This window comes from Anser cygnoides, chromosome 5 (assembly GCF_040182565.1).
Source record: "Anser cygnoides isolate HZ-2024a breed goose chromosome 5, Taihu_goose_T2T_genome, whole genome shotgun sequence".
NCBI lineage: Eukaryota > Metazoa > Chordata > Aves > Anseriformes > Anatidae > Anser > Anser cygnoides.
Window position 1 is genome coordinate 55927304 of NC_089877.1, and position 23666 is coordinate 55950969.

The window sequence follows — 23666 nt, forward strand, 5'->3', positions numbered from 1 at the left end:
CCTGAAGATTTTCTGCGATTCCCAATGTTCCTGGGAGGTCAGTTTTAACATCCACCCTATAAATGTAACCTTAGAGCTGTTCCGTCCTCAGACAAGAATAACTCATTATTATGAGCCTGGGAACAAAACTGCTGCAAGCAAACAGCCAGCCCTGTGCCACTGCCGAGTTCATTCTCAGCACACAGTGTCTCTATACACCGAAACCAAATATTGCACGTTTAGGTTTAAACCGATATCTTTATTTTACACATGCCTGTAAAAGGAGTGTGTAAAAAGCAGGCGGGGTGTAAAAGCTCACAGTTCCGGAGCAGCTCCAGAGGAGAGCAGGCTCCAGCACTTCTTGGGTGCCTTTTGTGCCGGGGCCAATGCCCATAGCCCTGGATCTGGGCGATACCCTGACTGATACGCTGTATAGAAATCGTACGTATGTCTATATCCATTGGGATATTCCCAAATGGATTTGAGGGCATGGCCACAGGTCCCTTCCATCCGCCATCCTTGGTGCATGAAGAGCTGAGCGCAGCTGTGCCAGCGCTGCCCTACCGGCCTAACTCAGTTACCTTTCAGCTCGGCCCACAGCAGCAGGCGGGTGTCCTCCTTGAACCAGCAGCAGCCGACGTTTTGCTCCCCATCGGCCAGGCATGGATCACCCTGAAGTGGAGGCCGAGCTCCTTGCTTCCTGACAATTCAATGTCCACTGCTGGCAGGGCCTCGCACGAGCCAAGCGCCGGGATGGCCTCCCGTGGTCAGAACCCATCCCCTGCTCAGTGCTCCGTCATGATCTCCTCTCCTCGTGCTGGAAACAGAGCTGCTGACCCCCCCAGGGCCGAGCAAAGAGCGGACCCCGAGGTCTCCACAGCTCCATTTGCTGGGTGTGCAGAGGGACTGAGGCGGGTCCTGGCCGCCCTCAGCACCTGTCCTTGAGCTGCGGGAGGACCATGCCCCGGTGGTTTCACAGATCTCCTGGGTCCTCACCCCCGCTGCTACTCCCCAGCCTCCTGCCATAACTGTCACCTCGCTGCCACGCTTTGGGCCTGTCCCCACGGCACCACAGACACAGGCAGGGCCGTGCACGCTCCCCTGACAGCCTCTTTCTTGGGCTGGTGCTTAGGGACACGGTTTAGTGGGTGATACTGGTGGTAGGGGGTCGGTGGGACCAGAGGATCGTGGAGGTCTTCTCCAACCTCAGTGATTCGATGATTCTCTCCAGAGGGTCTGGGCTGACACCCCCAGCGGGGAGCTGCCCCTTGTCACACCTCTGGATGAGAGCAGAGCATGTCCTGGGGGGGCACACATCCCCCCCCCCGGCAAAAGGAAACCCCGGAAAAGAAACTTTGCACCTCACCAAGTCAACCTTTCCTTGGGGAGATGGGGGCCCTGTGCCAGCCCCACACCCCTCAGTAGTGTGTGTGCGTGGCGGGGGGTGTCCACACTTGGGGGTGTGTGTCCACACCTGGGTGCGTGTTCCCACATGGGGTGTGTGTCCCCACACGGGGGTTGGGGTCCCCACTCGGGGAGGCGTCCCCCCCCCACGCGTGGGGCCGGCTCCGCGGAAGGTGCTGGGGGCGAACCCCCGTGGGGGGGCGTCGCGGTGCCGGTGCCGAGGAGGGGGGGGGCCGGGGCCTCGCACCGCCCCGCGGCGCTGCCGGGGGAGTGGTTTCCCCTTCGCCGGCAGCGGCGGGGCCGGTCTGCGGGCGGGGAGGTGCCGCGGCCGGCCCGGGAGGATGCGGACACCCTGACGGAGCTGCCGGCTCCGTGCACGGCCGGCGGGAGGCTGCCGGCCTCCCCTCGCCTCGCCTCGCCTCGCCGGTGAGCCGGGACGGGCCGCGGAGGGGGAGGGGGGCGGCGGGTGGCGGTGCCCTGCCCGCAGCGGGATGCTCGGGGCAGGGCTGCGGGAGGGGACCCCGAGAAGCCCCGGGGCTGAGAGGGGCTGGGGCAGCCCCCTGGGAGCCGATCCCAGCCTCAGCAGGCGGGGGCACCCCGGGGAGCCGATCCCAGCCTCAGCCCGGTGCTTGTGCGGTGCAGGGGGGGCGAGTGCGGAGCGAGCGACGGGGGCAGGAGGAGCAGGAGCTGCTCCTCTGCTTGCCGCTCGGCTTTATTTCCAAGCCCTCCAGATGTTTGCTTGTTTTGTAAAGGATGTTAGAGAGAACTCGCCGAAGAATGGGTTGTCCTTTAAAGCAAAACTTGCTTGGCAGGCGCAGGCTGTGTGAAGGAATCCTGATGAATGAGAGTGGCACTGAGGGAGTTGTTGGGCTGCGATCGCCTCAGCTGTTCATTTATTTCGGTGTGTGTCTGTCTTTTTTTTTTTTTTTCTGAGGCGAGGAAGAGGGTAACAAAATGTGAGTTTAAGACAATGATGCTTTTGCTTGCCGCCTTGCCGAGCAGGGTGAAAGAACCCCAAAACCCCTGCCTTTCCCAACAGGTAGCGAGCGCCACACATGCGGTTACTTGTAGCGAAAGAAAGAGCCTACTTTCCGCTGTAAATGAGGACTATGTTTCACTCCGAGCAAGGGGTGTGAATATTTTCCCACTGCCAAATGAACGTACCACAAAAATTCCCTTTTCATCCGGGACAGAGGTGTGTTTGTCGGTGTCTGAACACGGCTGCAGTCACGGAGGGGAGCGAGGCTAGGCTGGATACAGCATTAACCCCTCAAGCCACGAGAAGCAATAAACAGAGAAATTAGTTTCCATTAGCCTTTTCCTGACCGAGATCTTTACCGCAGTCCTATGGTCAGCTGTGCAGTGAAGGAAGCCCTCCTGGCTGTAGGTTCGTGTCGTACTGAAGGACCCCGAAGTTTGTGCTCCTGCAGCCTGGCTCCGTGCACAATGCCTCCTTACGGGAAGCCTGGAAATGAAGGTGAAGCGGGGAAATCTGCCTACACACCACCAGTCCCAAGCCAGTGTTTTCCATCTCTTAGATTTAATGAGCAACAAATTTTGTGCCCAGAAAAGAATCCAGCTCACAGCTCAGGATTTTGATAATTAATATTCCATTTAAAGAACATGTTTTCAGAGTCAACATTATGATTGCAGAGAGAAAACAAGCAAACAGGGAGCGACTTGACCTGATTTCCCTGCGTTCCCGATCTGGCCTGACAATTTGTCAATCATGTGGAATTTCCTCTAACCTCTCTGGTACATTACTTTAGCAGAAGAAATGAATGTGCAAATATAGTCGCTATTTTCCCTCCCTTCTCACAATGATCTCTTTGTGTTAAGCAACAGGCTTTTGCATAGATCAGGTATCAAACCCACAGTGTCACAGGCTGAAATTGCTACTTCGCTCTCATTTCTGAAATTATGCCCCTGCATTTGAGCCTTTGTAAACACATCTGTCTATTTTGGAGGGGTCAGACGGAGCAGCCTTGGTCCAGGGCAGATCCTGCCTCATGGCAGGCAGGAGGAGCCCTGCTGGGACCTGAAGGAGCCCAGCATCTGCCTCTCTGCGGTGCCCCTTCCCTTTGCTCCGAGACGTGTGTGTGTGCGTTCTCTGGAAAAAGCTGTAAGTGAATCAGTTTCCTGCATGTTCCTTCTTCAAAGGAAGACTTTATTGCAAGCCCTAGGAAAACTACCAGCCAATAACAACTCAGGTGGAATGAAAAAGACCAGTTAATACAAACAGGTCCTTAAAACCTTCTCTCAGCCCCTTGCTCCAGCCTTTGTCCCTCTTTGATTGCAAGTGCGTAGGGGCTGCGATCACCTGTCCTTCGCTGTTCGGAGAGAGCACCATCAGTAATGGCATCTGCAGAGCGGACACCAGTGCTGGAGGAAACTGGGCTCTGGCAGGACAAGCCCCTGCTGCCGTCAGGGTGGGCTGGCCGATCCCACAGCGTTTTGCCCAGTAGAGCCCATGTCCTCACAGGGCTATGATGGAATAGTGCAAGTCCAGTTCCTTTGCAACTTCTATAACACGCAACCTGATTTTTCAGCTGAGTTGCTTCTCTGAGATGCACCCATATAAACTACCCGTATGCAAATATTTAGGAGACCTCTAGCTTCAGGTGGATGTTAATTGGTTGGCAGAAAGACACGTAGCCTTATCCATGCACATACGCTTTCAGTGTTAATGACTCATTCCAAAAAAAAAAACAACAAAAAAAAAGCCATACTGCATTTTTAAAATAATATATTTATTTTTATCTATGCGTTGTCCTTGCCCTCTGTCATGCCCAACCCTACTGCGATAACACACACTGTTCTCCTATCTTCCATCTCAGGCTGGGGCAACTTTCCATACTTTGGAAATTCAATTAAGGTTAGAGAGCTTTAATTCCTAGAGAAAAACACCTCTGGTGTTAGCCTGTGGTGTTGTGACACCTGCAGTTTTGCTGTTAATTACCAATAAGGAACATTAAAAGTCTCTTCATTGTCTTTGTTCTCTTAGGAGTGTCCGCTTTTTTCTCGTTGTGCTGGTGGGTTTTTAAATTTATTTTGTTTTGTTTATTTATTTATTTTTTAAATTAACCTCTAACTCTTTTGGTGTTTTGGCTGTATTCAGTTCTGTACTGAATGGCTCAATATTATAATATATGGCACCATATTCTGATTTCCCTAAAGTTACAAGGAAAAAACTAGTTTATCTTTTAAGTAAATACCATTTATATACCTAACCTCTTATCCTATTCTGTTACCTAGAAGTGATAGACTAACCAGAGTATGACAGACTAGCCGGAGCACTCTTCCACAGTGCCAGAAAGACATCAGACATTTCGCACCCCATTTCCCAGGATGTTTCCATCCAACAATCACCTGCTCTGTGTCGATGTCCTCAGATACCTTTTTCCCCACTCATCTTCTGCTAGTGGGACCGTGGCCTGAATTCAGGACCATCCAGAAATACTTAGGAATAGCACAGGCAGATTTCAGCAATCACTAATTCTCACAGGTGCTGTAAGGTGAGGGACAATTGTGGTATGAAGTATCAGGGACAAAGAATCACCATCTTCCTGGGAAGATCCCAGAAACACAAGTGATGATACTTCTTTCTGAGACCCTTTAGCAATGGTTGCTCTGAATCAGAAGGAATGATATATTTATTCCTAAGCTGCAGGGTTCATAAAGTTGTTTTGAGAGACTGAAGCCAATTCCGTGAGCTAAAGCCAATTCAAGGTTCATTGCTTGTGCAGAGCTCAGAAACACTCTGTTTGGCACAGACTTTCGGATCCCAAAAGCACGTTCTCAGATGAGATAGTATTTGCACAAGTACCAGAAGAGATACCTCTAAAACCACTTAGTAGCTTGTTGAGGCTTAGCTCTAATTTTGATGGTGATGTTTTCTTAATGAGGTCCTCTCATATCAATCAGCTGCTGAATCCAACGTTAAAAAAATATATATAAAAAAATCCAAACTTTCTCTTGGCATACACTTCCATGAGGACTCTGTGGAGATTTCCATGATACCAAGGTCTACTAGCATTCAGAGGAGCTCGCTTAGTCATTCTTCCCATCTGCTCTGCCTCTTCTTCCCTCCGCTGCTCCGCACATGCTTCCTGGCTGGCTGCTCCTTGTCCCCAGCCCCGTGCAGCCTGGCTGGCAGCCCCACTCCCCTCCTGTGCTCTGCCTGTCCCTGGTGGCATCCTCCGCCGGGAAGCTCAGGTAGTTTAGTGCTGAGATCAAAGAGCTGAAGCAAATGAGCAGCTAGGAAAAAGGAAAAGAAAAACCCACCAGGGAAGCACCCGTAGCTAGCAGCATTGCAAACATCATTTGCTGAAAACTTTCCGTAAATTCACCCTCGAATCATGCAATTACTTGAAAAAATATGGTAGTTAAAAATGGGCACCTTTTAGTTCTTTTTCCTTCTTCTTTTTTTATTTTTTATTTTTTTTGGCCATTTATGAGTCAAGTTTCTAGCTCGTCTTTGTAAACGGGGCCAGTAGGAACTTCAGCAGCTCCAACAACATGAAGGTTGGGATTTGTGTGCAGTCACAGCGCGCCGGGAGCTGGGGGTGTACGGAGAGCAACAGGCAGCCTCAGCCTCACTGCGCAACAAGAGGAAGCTGAGTTGGAGTGATCTGCCAGTACGGTGCCCTTTGCAAGCCCATGTTTTCTAGATTTGGTAGTCCACAGCCGAGTGTTTGAGAAATTCCCCAGGGTGATATTTACCCCAGTAGCTTCTCTGGAGCAGGAACAGCAAAAACTGCTGCTTGCTGCGAAGTTAGCGGAGGGAGGCAGCGCGGTCTGGAAATAGCAGCCTCCTACCCCTTTTCGCTCTCCCAAACTACGTGCTGTGTCTCATGCTGAAATGCCTGCTCCTCCACATCGAGAGTCATTTCATCTCACTGCTTCCTGAGAGAGATCGACATCTTCTGTAGAGCACACGCCGCCGAGGAGAGGAAGGCAGCTTTGGCCTGCGGAGAGCAGAACTCAAGTACTGCGTGGGTGGCCGAAGACAAGAGCTTCTGAAATGAGGGAACAGAACAGATCTCTAATCTCCAGACTCTGACACATATCGCACTTTTCTCAGTTGCTTAGGAAAGAGATTTGCATCCAAAAAGAAGTGGGAGGTTTAAATAGGAGTTCATACACACGCACATTTATCTTCAGTGGTCCATGCTGTGATTTACATTTCTCGAGTCCCATGGAACCCACAACACTTCATAAAATACATCCATTACAAATGTGCAACCAGGGGAAACAAAGATGCTGTCCAAGTTCCTACCCGTGGGGTCCAAGAGCTGAGCTCAGTAGGCACTCATGCGGAAACTGGAGGCTGTGGAGTGTCACTGAGGTAAGCGCATAGTTTGGGTTGTGCCAAGATGCTGAAGCTAGCATCCCACCCGCTGCAGATGTACTGCGCGTGGTCCTGTCTCTGCATAGTCCAGGCCACCCATGTGGCCTGAAGCATTGCAGGGACTAAGCCATAACTCCATCCTCGTAGGATACTGATACAAGACCAAGGCGTAGAAGAGTTGGATCTGCAGAAGCACCTGGCCCTGGAAAATGCTGACATTTCCTTGCAGGGGCGTGCACCTTCTGGCACAGTGAGAGCAGCCCCTTCGTGTCTCCATCGTCCACAAATGCAGCTCTGTCCTAGATCACCCACACACCCACTTTGGCTGAGCTTCCAGCCTGATCTGCTGCAGCAGAGTGGCCCAAATAAAGCACCCTTTCTTCTGCTGGGTGGAAAATGCTCATGTTTATTGAGAATTGCTGAGCAGGGTTCATTGTAACTTGTCAAAATTTTCCAGTGTGCAAGAATCAAGCAGTAGGCCATAGCTTCTCTTGTTTGACATAATTCTCATGTGGCAATTCTCCTTGTAATCAATAGGGGGGATTTTTTTTTCTTTTCTTTTCTTTTTGTAGCACAAAGATTAGACTCCTTGAATGGAGAAAAGTTTGCATTTACCCAGAGCCTGTAAGGGGGCGAGGTGTGCCTGTGTGGGGGGAGGCCTAGGGCTGAGATCCCCATTTGTTTGAGGCGTGGGCAAGCTCCCAGGCCCTGGTGCTCACAGCCCCCCCAAGTACCAGGAGCCATGCCCTCCATCACCGAGGGGCAGGGTGGGGGTCTGTATCTCCAGCACAATTTAAATAGGGGGCTGGCAAAGCCCCTGGGATGTCCCCATTGAAATAAGAAGGGGAGAAGTGATATGCTTGCATACAGAGCAGTGGTTCAGGGCCGATTTCTGCCGCCTATCTACGTTTATTTGTTGCAAGGTGAACCTTCAATGCGACATTGTTAGGCTGTTATCATAATATTTCCATTCACGCTCCGTGGGGAATGATTAACTCGGGAAGCAGGGAGGGCAGGAGGGAGGAGGCCATCCCGCCGCGGCCGCTAATCTCGCACCAGCCCTGCCCTGGTGTGTCCCTGTGCCACCCGGCTGTCCCCAGCTATGGGGCAGCTGGGGGATGAGTGAAGTGCGCCTCCAAACACGAGTGACCCCATGTTGGAGGTGCTGCTCCCACCCGAGGAAGCATTTGGAGAGGCAGGGCTCCGTTATCAAGCGGCCTAGCTGCGCACCACTAGGATTGCAGCTGGTGTCTGGTTCTTCCTTCTGTTTCGCTGACGAGGCACGTTCACCTTAAAAACGTCTCCTTTGCGATTCACAGTGAATTTATCCCACAGAAAGGCATCTACTTCTGTGCAGGGTGGTCTCCTCTCTCCCCACTGCAAGACCACCCATGGCCCAGGAGCGACAGCAGGGCTGGGCCTTCCACACACCCCAGCTGCCCTGAAGAGCTGAGAAAAATCCTGCTTCTGCTCCTGGCTGTCATCCTGTGGGTAATGAGACTGTGGGACAGACCGTGTCCTCGTGGCGTGGAAGCTCCAAACAGGCAATGGGCCCTAGGTGCTTTCCAAAGTGAGAGAGAAGCCTGGAGAGCACCTTTCAGTGCTTGTTATTTTGTGGAAATCCATCCCGTTCTGTGGGGTGGAAGCAGGAGGGGCCTTCATCTGGGTAAAGGGGCTGCTGTGGAGGTGTTTCTTGGTCACACAGGTGGAACCAGCTCTCCTGTCATTCCCTAGGCTGTGTCTCCTCACACTTCCCTTGGTGCTGTGGCTACTAAGGAGGCAGGACGTGACAAGCTCGTTGGAGCAGTCCCTAACTCAGTTGTTCATTACTGGGAAGTGCAGCAGGGCTCTTCAGTCCCCAGCATAGCATGGCCGGGCAGTCCTACAGCTCTGCTCAGCAACCCCTCAAGGGCCTTGTGAAAAAGGTTATTACTTCTGCTGGGCTCATGCACAAACACTCCTCGTTCCCAGCCCAGCCCCAGCGTGGGGCTTTCCTCAGAGAAGTCCCCTCCTCGTCCCCTCCAAGGCTGCACAGCTGGGATCAGAGAAGAAGCTGGTTTGCAAGATGGGGCCAAGGAGAGACGAGGATTTTAAAGTGAATTTGAGGGGCACGAGAGGGGTGGTTGGGACAGAGTACACCAAGTAGCCAGGGCTGAACTGATCAGCAAAGCAGCAAGTGTGGGTATGAAGGTAGGAAGGGACAAGAAGAGGAGCAGAGCAAGGCTTTTCCAGAGTTGTTTTCCAACAGCTCGCCACATGGCCTCAATAGCTGTTCCTGGTTTTTAAAAGATTAAGCAGTATCGTAGAAGGAAGGGTATTAGATAATGTTTCCTCTAGTGTCAGCCAAAGACGATAATCACACCTATTAGGTAGATAAAGTGAGTATTTACTCTTCAGAGAATAAATGCATTCTGGTGGCTTTATACACTGGTAGCACTGAACTCTCCAAGAATATTGATTAGGCAGAAGTTTCTCTGTTTTGAAGTACGGCTGTGTGGGTGGAAGAAGGGAGTCCTCAAGTGACTTTCTTTCCATTAAAGCTTCCAAGTAGCTGAGCCCCAGGGGCCGACGTCCCCTCTCAAACATTGCAAGCCCCATAGCGCATGGAAGGGAAGTTGGTCCTGGGTCAGTTCAACCCTGAAATTCTTTACGGAGAGTGGAAAAGCAATGGGCATTGTTTTCGGTCATTCAATCCCACATGGATCCTCAAATACCAAAAGCCAGGCATCCGCAGATACCTCTAAATAGCAGCCGGCCTGGCGTGGCTTCCAGCCGGTGGCTTTGATGTGCCCAGCTCGTTCTCTCGTATGCCATTTTGTCTTTCGCTGAGAGATGACTCAGTGCAATAACTGTTCGTATGACATCTAATCTTTTCTAAAGGAGAGATTTAAGGTAGATGAGTACTTGCTGAATTTTCATGGGTTTAATAGCAGCTGTTTTGTAATGGGTAGTGGGATAAAAATCTTCTTCCCAGAGTATTGGATAACATGGTATCGGATGCTCTCTGGTTTCCATACAAGAGACCAAGTCCGACTGTAGTCATGAATTTTTAAGGGACAAACATTAGCCTCCCTGAAGCTGGTTTGATCACTGGGGAGGAAAATTGCCAGACAAGAATTAAACCCTCCTGAATTGGATTCTGGGGATGGAGATGCGATTTCCTGCTTCCCTAATTTGCAATAAGTGCAGCCTGTGGCATGAGGAGAAACTCCAGAATGCAATGGACAATCTTCCTCTGTTTTTGAAAAAAATCAGTGTGCAGCTAATCCAGAGTTATAAATCTTGGTAGGAAGGCCTCCAGAGCAGGTAGATTTGTTTAATCACTTGGGCTGGTATCCAAACCACTGGAGGATATAAAATATATACACTAGTGCCATTCATTTCACTGAAAACACCTTTTTCCCATCCAAGGAAATAGCTGTGGTTGGCATGAATATATATTTGGCAAGCTGTAGGGCTAAACAAATTTCTCAGAAAATCATCTTTGGCCCAGATACTGACTATATTTCAGCACTGTACCTTCTCAAGCTCTTCAGCTAAGACTTTCCGCCAGGGAAGCCATAAGAAATTAATGAATCACATTTTGAACTGCTGGGATCCTCACCTCTGCTCACCAGGCTCCCCCGTCCTGATACCACTCAAAGTAGTACCTTCAGTTTGGAGAAGAGCTTTGCAAAAATCATTTCTCCTGTGACATCAGTGAGAAACATGCAGTAATGTAATCCTGTTAGCCTTCTTCCAGTGTATTTTGTCTTCTTTGTGTGTTGACCAGCCACTTCAAGAGCAAGAATCTCATTCTTTTATGTCTTGAACCACGTCTCGCTAAGCACACTTATCCTGCCAAACAAGGGGATACATCTTTATTTTCCGACTTTCAAAAATATCATTAAAATTCCTGCATGGGAGAATAGCAGAGTGTCCCAGTTTCAGCAGTTTTTATGTAGCTTACACTAAGGAATAAGGTTTATCATCACAAAAAAAGAGTCAGATTGCAAGGTATTGCAGCTTTGTGTGGTTTTGGAACATTAATTGCCTGGGCTATTCACTGGGTATGCTACAAGCTACATCCTTAGCAAGATCAGTTCCCATTAGTTACAGAAAATTACACAGACCTCTGAAGCAGGAGTTTCTGCTGCCTCTTTCTGAAGCAGCGAGCTCACCGCAGTACTCCTTCCCCGTGCTCACTGCTGGCTTTGCCATTGTGGTTGCACGCTCTGACTCTGTCGTATTGTCTCTTTCAGACACTTTTAGGATTTGACAGAGTCTGCAGAACATTTCATCAGCAGGAGTGAACATCTGCAGCAGTTTCCGGAAACGACACCCATTTATGTGATTGAAGGTAATGAGCTTTCTCCTGTCATTGCCCCATACTTGTCATTTGTCCCACCCTGAGTCTCGTGCTCCGGCCAGACGTCCCCTTTGTTGCCTTTCCTGCTCTGGGAGGTGAGCACAGGATCAGGGCTCAGTTCGGTGTGCATATGAGCATCCTCCAGGCTGGGGCACATAACACACGGCCACGGAGCCCACCAGCCAGCCAAAGGTGGAACCCGTTGGCCATAGGCTTCTTGCTGGTGTGCCGTGACACGCAGCATGTGGTCCTGCTGCCAGAAGGCACTTGCCTATTGTTAGCACAAGCATATAGCACGTTTCTATCCCTGAAAAGTCTGAGCAGCATGCAAATTGTCAGAGGTCCTGAGATGGTACTATTTAGGCTGCAAATGCTCCATTCAAAGGACTATTTGAATAGGCTGCTCAGGGTATCTTAGCAGAGAGGAGCTCACTTGTCCACTCTCTGATCCTCGCTTTGGAGAAGAGGTGGTTTAGTTTCTCGTAAGGAAATCTTTGCTTGCATCATGCAACCCACCTGTTTTCCTTCTCCAAGTAAGTGCTACATGGTTTTGAGTCTTGAAACTGGTCTTCATTCAAGTACCATTTTGCAACCAGGAATTTCACAGGTCAGTTTTGCCCTCTGTTCAGAAACCGAAATAAAAGTGCATGCATTGTTTCTCACAGTTGGTGGTTTAGCACTTGTCAACCTATATATTGCTCTGTATGGAACTGACCTTCTTAGTGCAATCACAAACAGCAGAAAGTGGGCTGTTCGTTTGCTTCATGCTCCCGGAGAAAGATCAGAATAGCATGGCCCTGTGACAGTAGCGGTTGCATTTAGAATAATCATCTCTGAATGTAGTTTTCTCACAGAAAAGCAAGAATAGATTTTGCTCTTTTTTTCCTAATTGGTATATTTAAGCTTAATTAAACCTAGGGGAAGTAAATGCATGTCTTAATTCACTGCTAGAAGAGTTTTAAGGTTCAGAGTAGGTGACTCATCCACCAGAACAGAATTTATTCTTTGTTTGTAAATGCTATTTATTGCCTTGTTTTGCATCACTATGGCTACTGTATGTCATTGGTGATATCAGCACCTACCGTACATAACATAAATGCAAAACCCAGTTTAAAAGAGATACAGTTCTTATAATAATTTGCTTGCATCAGCCACTTTTCTGTTGTATGTAAGAACTTGTCACATAAAAGCTGCAGTAAAAATGGCTCAATATTTTTCCATCAAAATTGGCTGAGAAGTAAAATCTCTCCTGCACATAAATCATACCACAGTTAAAAAAAGCCCTAAGCAGCAACTAAACTCCCCTTTCAGATTCTGTGGCTTTATAAAAAAAATCAATGATGTCCTGCAAGTGATTTCAAAGTTTTAGATGAACTGATTTGCAGTGGCATTCACAACTGTTTTATTTCTGGTTATTTTTAGTGTTAAACACCTAGTTAAGATTGTTAGAGGCATCGCTGCTTTCCCAGCCCATATAGATTTCTTCTGCTTTCCTTTACTGTTTCTAAGTGGAGACCGAGAACAATTAATCTGTTCCCGTTAAAGCCTAATTCTTCTGCCAATTGCATGCCCCCCTGTTCTTTTCTGAAATGCATCAAGTACAATCGCTTCTGCCATCCTATTCAATCAAACCCTTAAGTTGCACAGATTTTTCAAATGGCCTGGGCTTCAACAGCTTGGGAGCTGATTCACGGAGGCATCTGCTGGAACACTGGCAGGACTGTCACCATTTTCCTAGCCAGAACCATTTGTCTTTGTCATTTAGAAATAATCTGCGGGGTGTAATGTGGTCTTTGGGAAGCACGGAGCCCGTTATTGCTCAATAATAGAATTTCATGAGGTCTTAACAACATCTTTGAGCTCGTATGACACGTTTGAAAGTGCATGTGTGGCTGTATCTCCCTGATGTCCCGTGGAACAAGGGCGGAGAAGTGATTTACGCACTCAGTATGTACTGAAAGCCTGCTAAAATAAACCAGCAAGCTGTGGGCAGCCGCAGCAATCTTCTCCTGGCTAGCAGGGACTGACCCCCAGGACACAAGCAGTGGGACGTGTCTTCTCCATGATAGCCAAGCCCAAGACTTCATAAATCCCGGCCCCTCACAAAGCCTCTGAGATTATTTCCAGACAGACACACACGCTCTCTCATCCAAGTCCCTTTCCCTTCTGTCCAGGATGAGAGGGGATAGGGCACCAAACCCTGAAAAGGAGCCAAAACGAGAGGCTTGCATCTTGGGCACTGTCAGAGCCGTGGTCCCAGTGCTCCCCCAGGCTGACGGCTGGCTCTGGCTAACAGGCTGTGTGTCAGCCCCCCCAGACCAGCTCCGTGGGTGATGACCAGAGGGTCGGGGTGGGAGAGCAGAGTTCAGCTATAGCCTCAGGAGGGGCAGCAGGAAGGACACAGAAGGGTCCCTCTGGTACCAGGGCAGAGATCAGAATGGGAAAAGAAGGCAAGAGCCTCAGGAGCACTGGGGGTGATCAGAGGGAGGAGACAGCGCAGGGAAGGGGCAGGGAAGGGTCCAAGGGCACGGCTTTGGGAAAGGGTCTTCTACTTCCAGATCCCCATCCTGTGGCTCTGTAATCCACAGGTGCCCAATGGTACAGCATGCTGGAGCTGCAGGAATAAAAGCAGGTGTCCATAAAAAAGTCTGCATTTTACTGGTTTGGGTGGTTTGTGGTGTCCTGGTGCTCCCTGTTGCAGGGGCTGCAGGTGACAGTGAGCACAAAACTTCCTCCCAGCAGGCAGAATTTGTCCCTCTGCTACTGTGCAGTGGATCTGGGAGGGTTTAGGTTGGCGGATGCCCAGATCAGGGACCAGTCCAGCCTCTTGCTGAGTTTTGTAGCCCAGTTCTTCTCTCCTGTTGTGTGTGTCCCAGGAAGCACGCTGCTTAAATCGGCACTGGCTGGGCCTGAGGCTGGCTTTTCAGGGCTTTTCCCTAAGCTGGCGGATGCCTATGGGGTCGGGTCCTAGCTCAGAGCCGAGCTCAAGTGTCTCCTGGGTCTGCCATGCTCCTTTTTAAATATGATGCAGTGGGAGTGAAAGTCTCTGCGATATCACGCTGCTCCGTGCTACGGCTAATTAAAGTCATTGTGAAGGGTTTTGTAGTAATTGCAGATATTGTAAAATTCAGTTTTGTGGGGTAATTGGTAATGTAAGCCTGAAACAAGCTATCCTTAAGATGTTTTAGTTTGCATTTCTCAGTAGGAGCAGCCTTGACAAAGGAGGCTTTTGTGTGTGAAGCGGGACCAGAATTAATGGCAGCCTTTAGTCGTGCCCAAAGGGGAGCTTGCTGCGGGGCGGGCTCGCTGCCGGTGCCTACGTTCTGCCTGCTGCAGCAGCCTGGCAGCGAGCCCCTGCTGTCCCTGACGGTGGCACTTGTGGGGCCAAACCCACCCAGGGCCGAGGTATTCCCACCCGAAAGGAGCGTGGCCCCTTCGGTCTGTAGGTCACGCCGAGTGCTTCAGCTGCTCTGCTACGCCTAATGAAGTTTGTGGGCATCCTACTTGAGTTTTTCAATAGAAAGGGTAATTGCTGTATCTCTAAATCTCAAATGTGGGGAAAATCCTTGCTCCACAGAGATGCAGCTACCCGACCATGGGCTGGGCTGTGCCAGCAGCCCATGCCAGAGCTCCCCCTGCTCCAGGCTGCCCAAATGCTGACAGCGGGACAAGGAGAGCGCAAGGGCCGGAGCTGTAGTGCCTCGGGTGCCGAACAGCACAGGGGGATGGTTAATGGGCACATAAGCAGCTTAGGCTCTTAAGTCCCTGATTTAAATGAAATTTAGGTGCCAAACCTTCCCTGATGCATTTGAAAATCCCACTCAACACCTCTCTGAACGTTCAGGGAAATAAAGACTACTGAAAATCTGGCCCTTAGACACCGATACAGCTGGTGTGTCTGGAATTAACAGTTTAAAAAGAAGTGCTGGCTCGTGACTAAATGGAAGAGACATCTGGGAAGAGCAAATATTGAAGACGTTATGAAGAACCAGAATGAGAATTTAATTCAAGGCTGATATTTGCACAGTAACTTTTTTTTTTGTCCACAGATTCAATTTCAGGGGGGACGTCACTGCTGCTGCTGCTCTTGGATTTGCCCCCAAATGCAAGCAACGCTCCCTGCACGGCATGGCAGCACGTTAGATGCCATTGGCTTGAACCTGTGATTTACACTTTTTTAGGGAAAAAGATGCAGCAGATTAAGACAAGGGGTAGCGGGACAATGGAGCTGTCACTCCACTGATGACCACAGCAGTGCAGCAGCAAACACATGCCCAAGAGACGAGGGAATATTTTGGGGGCTGTTTAGAAAGGACAGTCTGCATCATAGTTATTAGAACAAAATGCCTGTTTTTAAACTACCCGTGGGGCCAAAGCACAGAGCTGAGTTTTCCATTTCTGTTTTGATATTTGCAGCATGACAGAGGTGATGAACACACGGGAACCGGTGATGGAGGAATTCACGCTCAGCCAGTCTCCTGAGGAAGAAGGAGGCCCTTCCAGCCAGGTACTGCTAGAAAAACTATGTCCTGATTTGCTTTTCAAAAGCAGTGTAACGCAATAATAACTTTTGTGCACGTATATATGAAGATATGATGCAGACACCCCGCAAATACTGTCCCACAGCTTTTACACAGCCACCTGTGCAATGAGCTCCAGGCTCGAAGGGAGATCCCTCTTTTAGCAAAGAGATGATCTGAAATGACTGCAGAATTCACCCAGATAGCTATGGCTTCAGTTGCACTGGCCGGGCGCAGGACATTTTCTGTCCCCAGGCAGTCCCACACCCACACAGCTGCCCACTTGTGGTGCTGTTTCCCACAGGAGGGACCCCAGTGTCCCGAGGCACCCCTGTGGCAGCCCCCTCGGCCCAGCTCGGTTCCTGTGGTTGTGCTCGTGGCTTGGCGTGTGGCTGCTGGGGGACCGACCTCCTCAACGTGTCCTGGTGGATTCAGGTTGCTTCTCAACACGAGATGTATTATTGCAAGCGGAGTCGGTGCTGCACCTGAGTAACTGCTGTAGGAGAAAACTGCTATAGGTTAGCGTCAAACATTTGGAAGTCGGGGAAGTCAGAACTGAAAATTTGCAAATTCCTTTCAGACCGCTGGGGCATATAATGAAAGGCCGTGTGCAGCTAGAGCTCGCCATAGACCTTCCCTGGCTTCACCAACCTCACAGGATAGACACTGCGCACTCTCAGAGCACGTTTTCAGTATTTTCTTTTTTCACTGAGTGCCCAGTCCATGGTTTTCATCAGTGTGTCACTGTACCCTGTCCAGACTCTGTGCCAGCCACAACTCCATGAAGTCTTTTTCCTAGGTGTCTCTGCTCACCTACTCCAGAGTTTTTTTCCATCTGGCTTATCCCCACCTCTGGGCAGGATGATCCAATCCCCACTTTAGCGGTGGCCAGCAGACGCAAGAAAGCAAAAAGAAACGAGAGGTAACGCAAAGCCAGTGACTCAGCAGGAAAGCTAGCTTTCTTCCAGCAACTTCCAAGCCCTTTGGCCAGGAGACCAGTCCTTCTCTTCCTGCAGTCTCCTGCCCACTCGTCGCACACTCCAGCTTCCGCAGAAAAACACCGCGCTGCTTCCTGCCGGTCCTGACTCATTCCTGGGGGGACGTGGTAAATGCTGGGCACCGGGGGAAAAACATGACGCGGTTCGTGTGAGGAAAGGCCGCAGGAGAACAGCACAAATGAGAACAGACAAACTGAAGCTGCACAGGTGCCTTTCCTAAATTTTGTTACAGCCTTAACAATCACCTTTCAGCACATTTTTAGACCGGTTTGTTTCATTTCTTAGGTCTTCAGAAAGGTGGAAAAAAGAGGAATTTTCTTGCACTGGGTCGCCCCTGCCAGGGATTATGGGCAAGCTTGGGGACAAGGTGGCACTCTCACAGTCCTCTGCCACCCAAGCAGACTGAGCAGGTCACTGTACCCAGTATGGGCAGCCCTGAGAGACAACAGGGCAATTTAACCACAATTTTCTGGCTATTTTCTGTCACCTGAGCCATGAGGATCACAGGCGGAGGCTCCTCCATGGGTCTGAAGAAGAGTGCACAGCTGCTCTGAGGTGTCTCTGGACCTGCCCCGGCCAGGGTATTGTCACCGTGGCGCATGTTTGGAAATAGCTGGGAAATATTAGCAGCTTCTTAAGAATTCCTCCCAGTCAAGACAGCTGCCATGGCAATTTATTTTCAAATTATAAACAGGTCTGGAGGAGGCTGTATAATGAGGAGTTGGGGGGAACTTTTCTGATAGGCAGCGTGAGCAGCATTGCTTGATCAGGACAAGTTACACCCATGTGAGTGCAGCTCGGGGAAGCATTAAAAAGGTTTAACCTCAGTGATTCCCTTGGTCTAGCTGCACTGAAGAACGTTCTCCTATAGAAGACTCCTTAACTGTGTCTCAATTTGCAAGACTAACAATAGTATAAAACATTTTTCATCTTCCTGTACATTTGCAGGGATGAATCAATCCCCACAATACTATCCTGGATAGATAGAAATGTGCTTGCTGCTTTCCAGACACATAGGAAGGGAACTGTCCCTTCCCACAGGCGTGCGTCCCCATGCCAGCACTGGTGCCAAGGGGGACAGCTGAGTCTTGAACTCTTAGAAAGGAGCAGCTCACGGGATGAAGGGAGATTGCAAAAGTCACAGAGCAAACACCTCCAGTGCGTTATGACGCTACAGTCCCCAGGTGCCTGGCAATGTCCTGGGGGACATGCCCAGTTTTATGGTGGTTGGGGAATATCTGCATGTTTCTGCCTGTGCTTGTAGCAGGAGCTGTGTTGAGACTGGCTCAAATAACAGCAGTGCTCGGTCTAACCAGAAGACCTGATACAGTGGTGAACACATTGCAAGTATGTGGGCAGGTTCCCACCAGCACACAGCCAACACATGGAAGCACCTGGAGTTTAATTGGGATGGTTCTTTTCTCAGCCCCTGATGTTCAGTCCCCTCGTCTGCCCCTTCCTGGAGGACCTGGAATGAGTTTTCGTCCAGGAAAAACAAAAACAAAATCAAACAAAAACAAACAAACAAAACAAACAAAAACCAACCACAAAGCAAAACAAAACAAAGTACCCTGAGGGACTGTAATGAACCAGCTATATTGAAAACAAGAAAGCACTTTTATGTGTTATAATATCATTCACTACAAGTACCTAGTTCAGCTTCAAACTCTAATCCCTACATAATATTTGACCTGCAGATTCAGTGTGACAAATGTAATAATAGCTGGCGCTATCCTCTGTGTAAAGATGATCTCTGGGGCTACTTGCTTGAATGCACCATAAAATATAGTTTCACATAACATAAAAGAGCTCTGCAGCATGGCAGTTTCTTAATAAACTGTTACTGCATGAAAATATGAATAAATCATATCAGAGCAAAAGGATGACAGCCAGAAGGGCTGGAGCAGCCTCTTAGCTTACCATTACAGCAACGACCTTCGTGTCCTACAAACCCACCAGAAGTGAAACACGGTGGTCTGGCAACACAGTGAATTTTGTTGCCAAAGTCTCTATTTTCTCTGTGCACAGTGGATCACACAGGTCAGTCTGCACCAGATCGAAGGGGGTTTTTGATGGACATTTTTGTGCATGTCAGGTGTAGAAAGGATGCTAAGATGGAGCATGTACCCCGCTTGCTCTGAACATGGATCCCTGGGCAAGGCTTTGACAGGCGTGTCCCCAAATCTCTCCCCAGGCCTTCCCAGACGCGCGTGAGAAATACCCCAAGCTGTCCAAAAGACTGCCATCGATCGTGGTGGAGCCAACTGAGTCCGGGGAGGTGGAGAGCGGGGAGCTGCGCTGGCCTCCCGATGACCTGAAATCAGCAGAAGACAAGGGTCTTCATGGTGACCAAAGAGTCTGCGTGCAGCAGCAGCAGCAGATGGATCTGGAAGGTCTGAATGAGTAGTTTTCATCCTTGTTCCCCCTAGGAAAATAGCTGTTTCAGGCTATGCCACGCACTGAGGTCAACAGAGTACCAAGTAGCAGTGGGTACAGAAACACCTGCAATGGAAAGGGAGTCCTGTGGGCTGAAAATGTCCTTGTGGCTTTCGAGGACACAGAGTTTACAATCGCATCAGGTTCAGCGCTGGCCACTCGCATGGCCATCAGGCAGCGCACTGCACAGCAGCAGTTCACTCTAGGAAACGATAACCCTGTTCAATGGTGTCTATCTACCTCCCCATCTCTTAGCCTAGAAGCAGAGTATTTAATAGCTCTGCATTTTCAAAGCATCGTGGTGTCCCAGGAGTGCATTAATGTAACAGGAGCTCACAAGTACGTAGATATGACTAATGGTGTCACTGTGGGGTAAATATGGCTAGAGATAAGAGCTTGTCAGTGTAGCTTGTTCTCTATTTCTGTTTTTTTTTCATCTCAGTGCTCTTCCTTAGAGAGTGACACGGTTTCCATTTCAGTGCACCAACATTTGCCATGCAAAAGCCCAGGAACAGCAGTGAGGATGGGGTGCAAGGTGCACCTTCCCTTGCCTTCCAGGGGACAATGACACAAGGTCTCATCTTGAAGTGTCAAATCCTCTGCTGTTCCAGCAGCCATTTCTAGGTGGTGGCAACCACAGGGTTGTATCACTCAAGAAGACGTATGAGCCAAACGTACGGCCTGAGCTCCAGGCTGTGCGTTACGGCCTCTGTGTTGTGTTTGTGCAGTGACACTGGGACTTGTTATGTCTTCAGAGCTGAACATTTGAGCAGATTCACTAAGACAGTAGGTAGCCCTCCCACGCTGGCGGCTGTCCTGCTTTTAATGAGAGGGGTCATCACCTCATCTCATTAATACCCATCCTGAGGTCTGAAGTCCCTGTGAAGTCAGGCTGTGATGCACTCAGAGTACCCTACTCCAGGTTCAGCTGCTGGCCTGCAAGTACAGTAAATTACCAGTTTCAAGGCTGAGCACCCTGACAGATCATCTGCCTCGTGCAGCAGGGAGTCAAATGAAGGGTGATGTACAGCGTGGGGGAAAAAATACTGACAAACAATTTCTTTGCAGATACTTTAGCGCATCCAGCTCAAGAAGTGGAAGACAGTACAGATACTCTCGAAAGCAGAACTGAAAAGGATGAGTAGGAACTCCGTGGCCTCAGAAGTGAAACTTCATTGTGAATGTTGTTGACAAGCTAACACACTCTGAAGACATGTCAAACTAATCTGTATTTAAATCTGCAAGGGTTTTATTTAGTTAGTACCTGGTAAGAAGTGTATGGGCTTTAGAACTGTTCTTTTTAACATATTGCTTTTCAGGCTGGGATTCATATTATTTGTTTAATTTTTCCTTAGGGAAAAAAAAAAAGGGACATGTTAGGAAATGCATCACAGACATGAGATTACAAAGGAAAAATGCTCCTAATTTCAATTAGCACATTTCATTGGATTTACCTTTTTTAAGCAAGGCTGCTTTCAGGTATCAACAGCAGGACCAAGGGGTTACATTTCTCCAGAAGGGATGTCTTAAATCTAAAACCTTTCTTGTTTTTAGCCATTTAAAACTAGCACTGTGATATTATGGACAATAGATGTAATATAATGTCACCATTTGATTTTGTAACTTTTGTATAGAGACGCAAGTGTAAGATTAGCCTCCATCGCTACGCAGGATCTCCAGGCTGCCGCCCGGGTGCGGATCAGAGCAGTTCTCTCCCTTTGGCTAACCTGTGCAAATTGAGATGAACCAGCCTTGTACTAACCGTCTTTTCGATAAGGCTCTGAAGCTTCAGAAACGCTTTCTTGCTGTACATTGACGAGCTGGAATAGCTAGTCGCTGGTGTTCGTGGAGTGAGACCGTTCGTTGTAGATTTGGTTGGGTGGCTCGTGCTGTTTGTGCGCACTTCAGGGACCAGGTCCAGCTCGCTACTGAAGCCAGTGAAATGGCTCCTGCTTCTGCCAAGGCTGGATTTGTCCCACCTTGTTAATAGAAGTTGTTGTGACTATTCTTTTGGTATGTTTTGTGTATAAAATAGGTGCAGAGGCTCAGCTCTTCCTCCCTCAGCCCAAGCTAGGCAGCGGTTGGGGCAGGTGAGGGGAGCTCCGTGGCACAGCCCAAACCTCCTCTACATTCTCGGAGCCTTTCCACATGATGCCAGGTCCCCTCCGAGCCATCTGTGGTGGGAAGGGGTGGAAAAGGGCTAAGGTGGTGGGATGCACACCGGCCTCTGTCCTGCCCTGGCAGTGCTGCCCACGGGAGCGCGTATGGCTTGGGGGTCCTCACCTGTGGCACAGCCCCCTTGGCTGCGGTTGCACAGCCACCTCTGGTAGGCCACAGCTCGTGGTGGGACAAGCTGTCTCTGCATGCATCAGGTCTCCGCTGGATTCTCCTTCTCTCCCTGCCTGGAGATGGATCCGGGGGCCATTTTCACAGGGGTGAGCCTGCTCCTCCACGGGGACCTTCCAGAGACTCCCTCCAGCCAGGCACCGTCCCAGGAGAAGCAAAGATCTCGGCCCAAAACATTTCCCCTTGGACAGTGTCGGTGGAGATAATGCATGTTCTGAAAAGGGTTCGACTGTTTTGGTGACAAGTGCCCTGTAAGCTACGAAGTCGGATTTCTCCATCTCGGCAGGGCTGGATGGGGTCTGTACTTCCAATTAATGTTGCATCCGGAAGAAGCCGCTCGCTGTGGGTGGAAAGAAATAACAGGATTTCTTCCAGCGTTAACTCCCGAGTTGACTTTCAAGTGCATTCTTCTATCCAGTAATAATTTTCTCTAAAGGAAACTTTTAATTGTGTGATGATGGATAAAATTTACTGGCCAGATGTATTGATAAGATAAGTTTATACCTTCTTAGCAACCAAATTTAATATATTTACTTACAAAGAATTCTGTGCAATGAATGTTTAATACGAAGGAAAGAGACTATTTTACTTCAAAGCAACATTAACTTATGTACAAAATTATAGCTCATTATTTGGGGTGTTTGGGATCTAGGACCCTTTTTATAAGCAGTGTAGTGTAGTATAACGTGAAACTTAGGTTAAACTTTGCTCTCTCAATCTATATAACAACCTGTTTTGCCTTTTTGGTGTAGACATTCTTACCCACGCTGTCAGAGAACTATTCTGTTGGATGAATGGTAAGAGCACCAGATCTTGACAGAGCAGTGGAGGGTGTCAAGCAGACCTCCTAAACCCAGCTGCTGTCCCTGCCACCCCCTCGGCTGGTGGCAGCCTTCCTGCAAAGCCGAGGAAGCGAGAACAAGCTGGGTAAGGCACTGAGAAGTGACACGGGGCTGCAGCTCGGGTGCGAGGTGCTCTTTAAACGCGGCCCCTGCACCGGCTGCTGAGAAGTTTTCCGAAGCTCTGGGGAGAAGCAGCAAGGATGACGATGTATTTTTGGCTGCGTGATTTCCTTTAACCTGCGTCTGCCCAGCTCCGCGAGGAATGACGTTAGACGTGTTGCTTGATTTGCTTTTCACTTTATAAAAGGAAAACCAGTTGTTTGGAACACTTCCCCCAATTTTATGCGCTCTCTATCTGCTTTCAGACGCTCCCTCCCTTCCTGCTCTGGATGGCCCTTATCCCATTTCCACCTGAGGTCAATGGCACTTCCCTAAATAAGTTTCCAAAGAAACAACAAAATTCTACATCCACCCTGAAAATACGCCTCAGGATGCTACTTTTTTGGGTTGGAATACACAGCGCTGCAGCCCATGCAGAAATGCCAGATTTCCTCCTTCCAGCCTCATTACTCCCCTCTTTCCTGTTTCCTCTTTCACGCAGCTCCCCCTCAGTATTTCAGCTGAAGCAAATGGATGCTTCAAACTTCAGCTTTCCACTAAAGCTGTGTGGCCCCAGTTTAACCACCACGCAAAGCCAAACTCCTCCTCCCATTTTTATTTTTCTGAACATGGACCAGAGGCCCCAAAGTAGGAGAGCAAGATAGAGAGAAACTTGTTTTATACAAACAAGCCCTATTTATTCAACTTGCAGGTCTATGAATGTCCACTTACTTTGTCTGTGTGCAAGTGTTGTCTCTCTGATAAACTCAATAGTTGTTTTGTATTTTTTTCTGGATGAAAAGCTTTGTAGAAACTAAAAATGAAAAAAAAAAGACATTCAGTCATATTTTTCTAGTCTAGCTTGTAGAATATTTCATGTAGTGCAGAAAGGAAGTTTTATGGAGTAAGACATTGTTGGATTTTGCTCTATTTCAGTTCTTTCTAATTTTGTAAAATGCCACCTGTACATAATACTCGACTAATGTATGTCCTGTAGATGTATTACACCGTTTAGCCTATTAAATGCCTATAATGGACCGATTGGAAGATGTGGTGTAGCTGCAGCGTCTTGCTTTAAAAGCACAGAGATCCACTGGGGCAGCTGCTGGCCCACCGCTGGCGCAGGGAAGGCAGCCTGCCCCATGCCTGCCTTTGCCCCTGGCACGCAGCTGAATTCAGATCCACTCCCTCGCCACTTGCCATTTCCACTTCTTTCCGTCGAGCCCTGCCTCGACCCTCAGCTTGAACCTCACCTCTCCTTTTCGGGTGTTTCTGGCTGCCCCTCGCCCCGGGTGGCAGCCGGTCCCCGTGTGCCGCGAGCCAGCTGGCCGCCTTCCCTCGCCC

The 23666-nt window shown here is 49.2% G+C and overlaps 1 protein-coding gene across 1 annotated transcript; it reads left to right on the top strand.

Annotated features, from left to right (window-relative positions):
• Window positions 1–1651: 1651 nt before the first annotated feature.
• Window positions 1652–23369, top strand: LBHD2 (LBH domain containing 2). The gene is made up of 5 exons (XM_066998389.1): window positions 1652–1809; window positions 10975–11072; window positions 15498–15588; window positions 18794–18992; window positions 20104–23369. The coding sequence occupies exons 3-5, from the start codon at window positions 15499–15501 to the stop codon at window positions 20178–20180; spliced, it is 366 nt and encodes a 121-aa protein (XP_066854490.1). The 5' UTR covers window positions 1652–1809; window positions 10975–11072; window position 15498; the 3' UTR covers window positions 20181–23369.
• The last annotated feature ends 297 nt before the right edge of the window (window positions 23370–23666 follow it).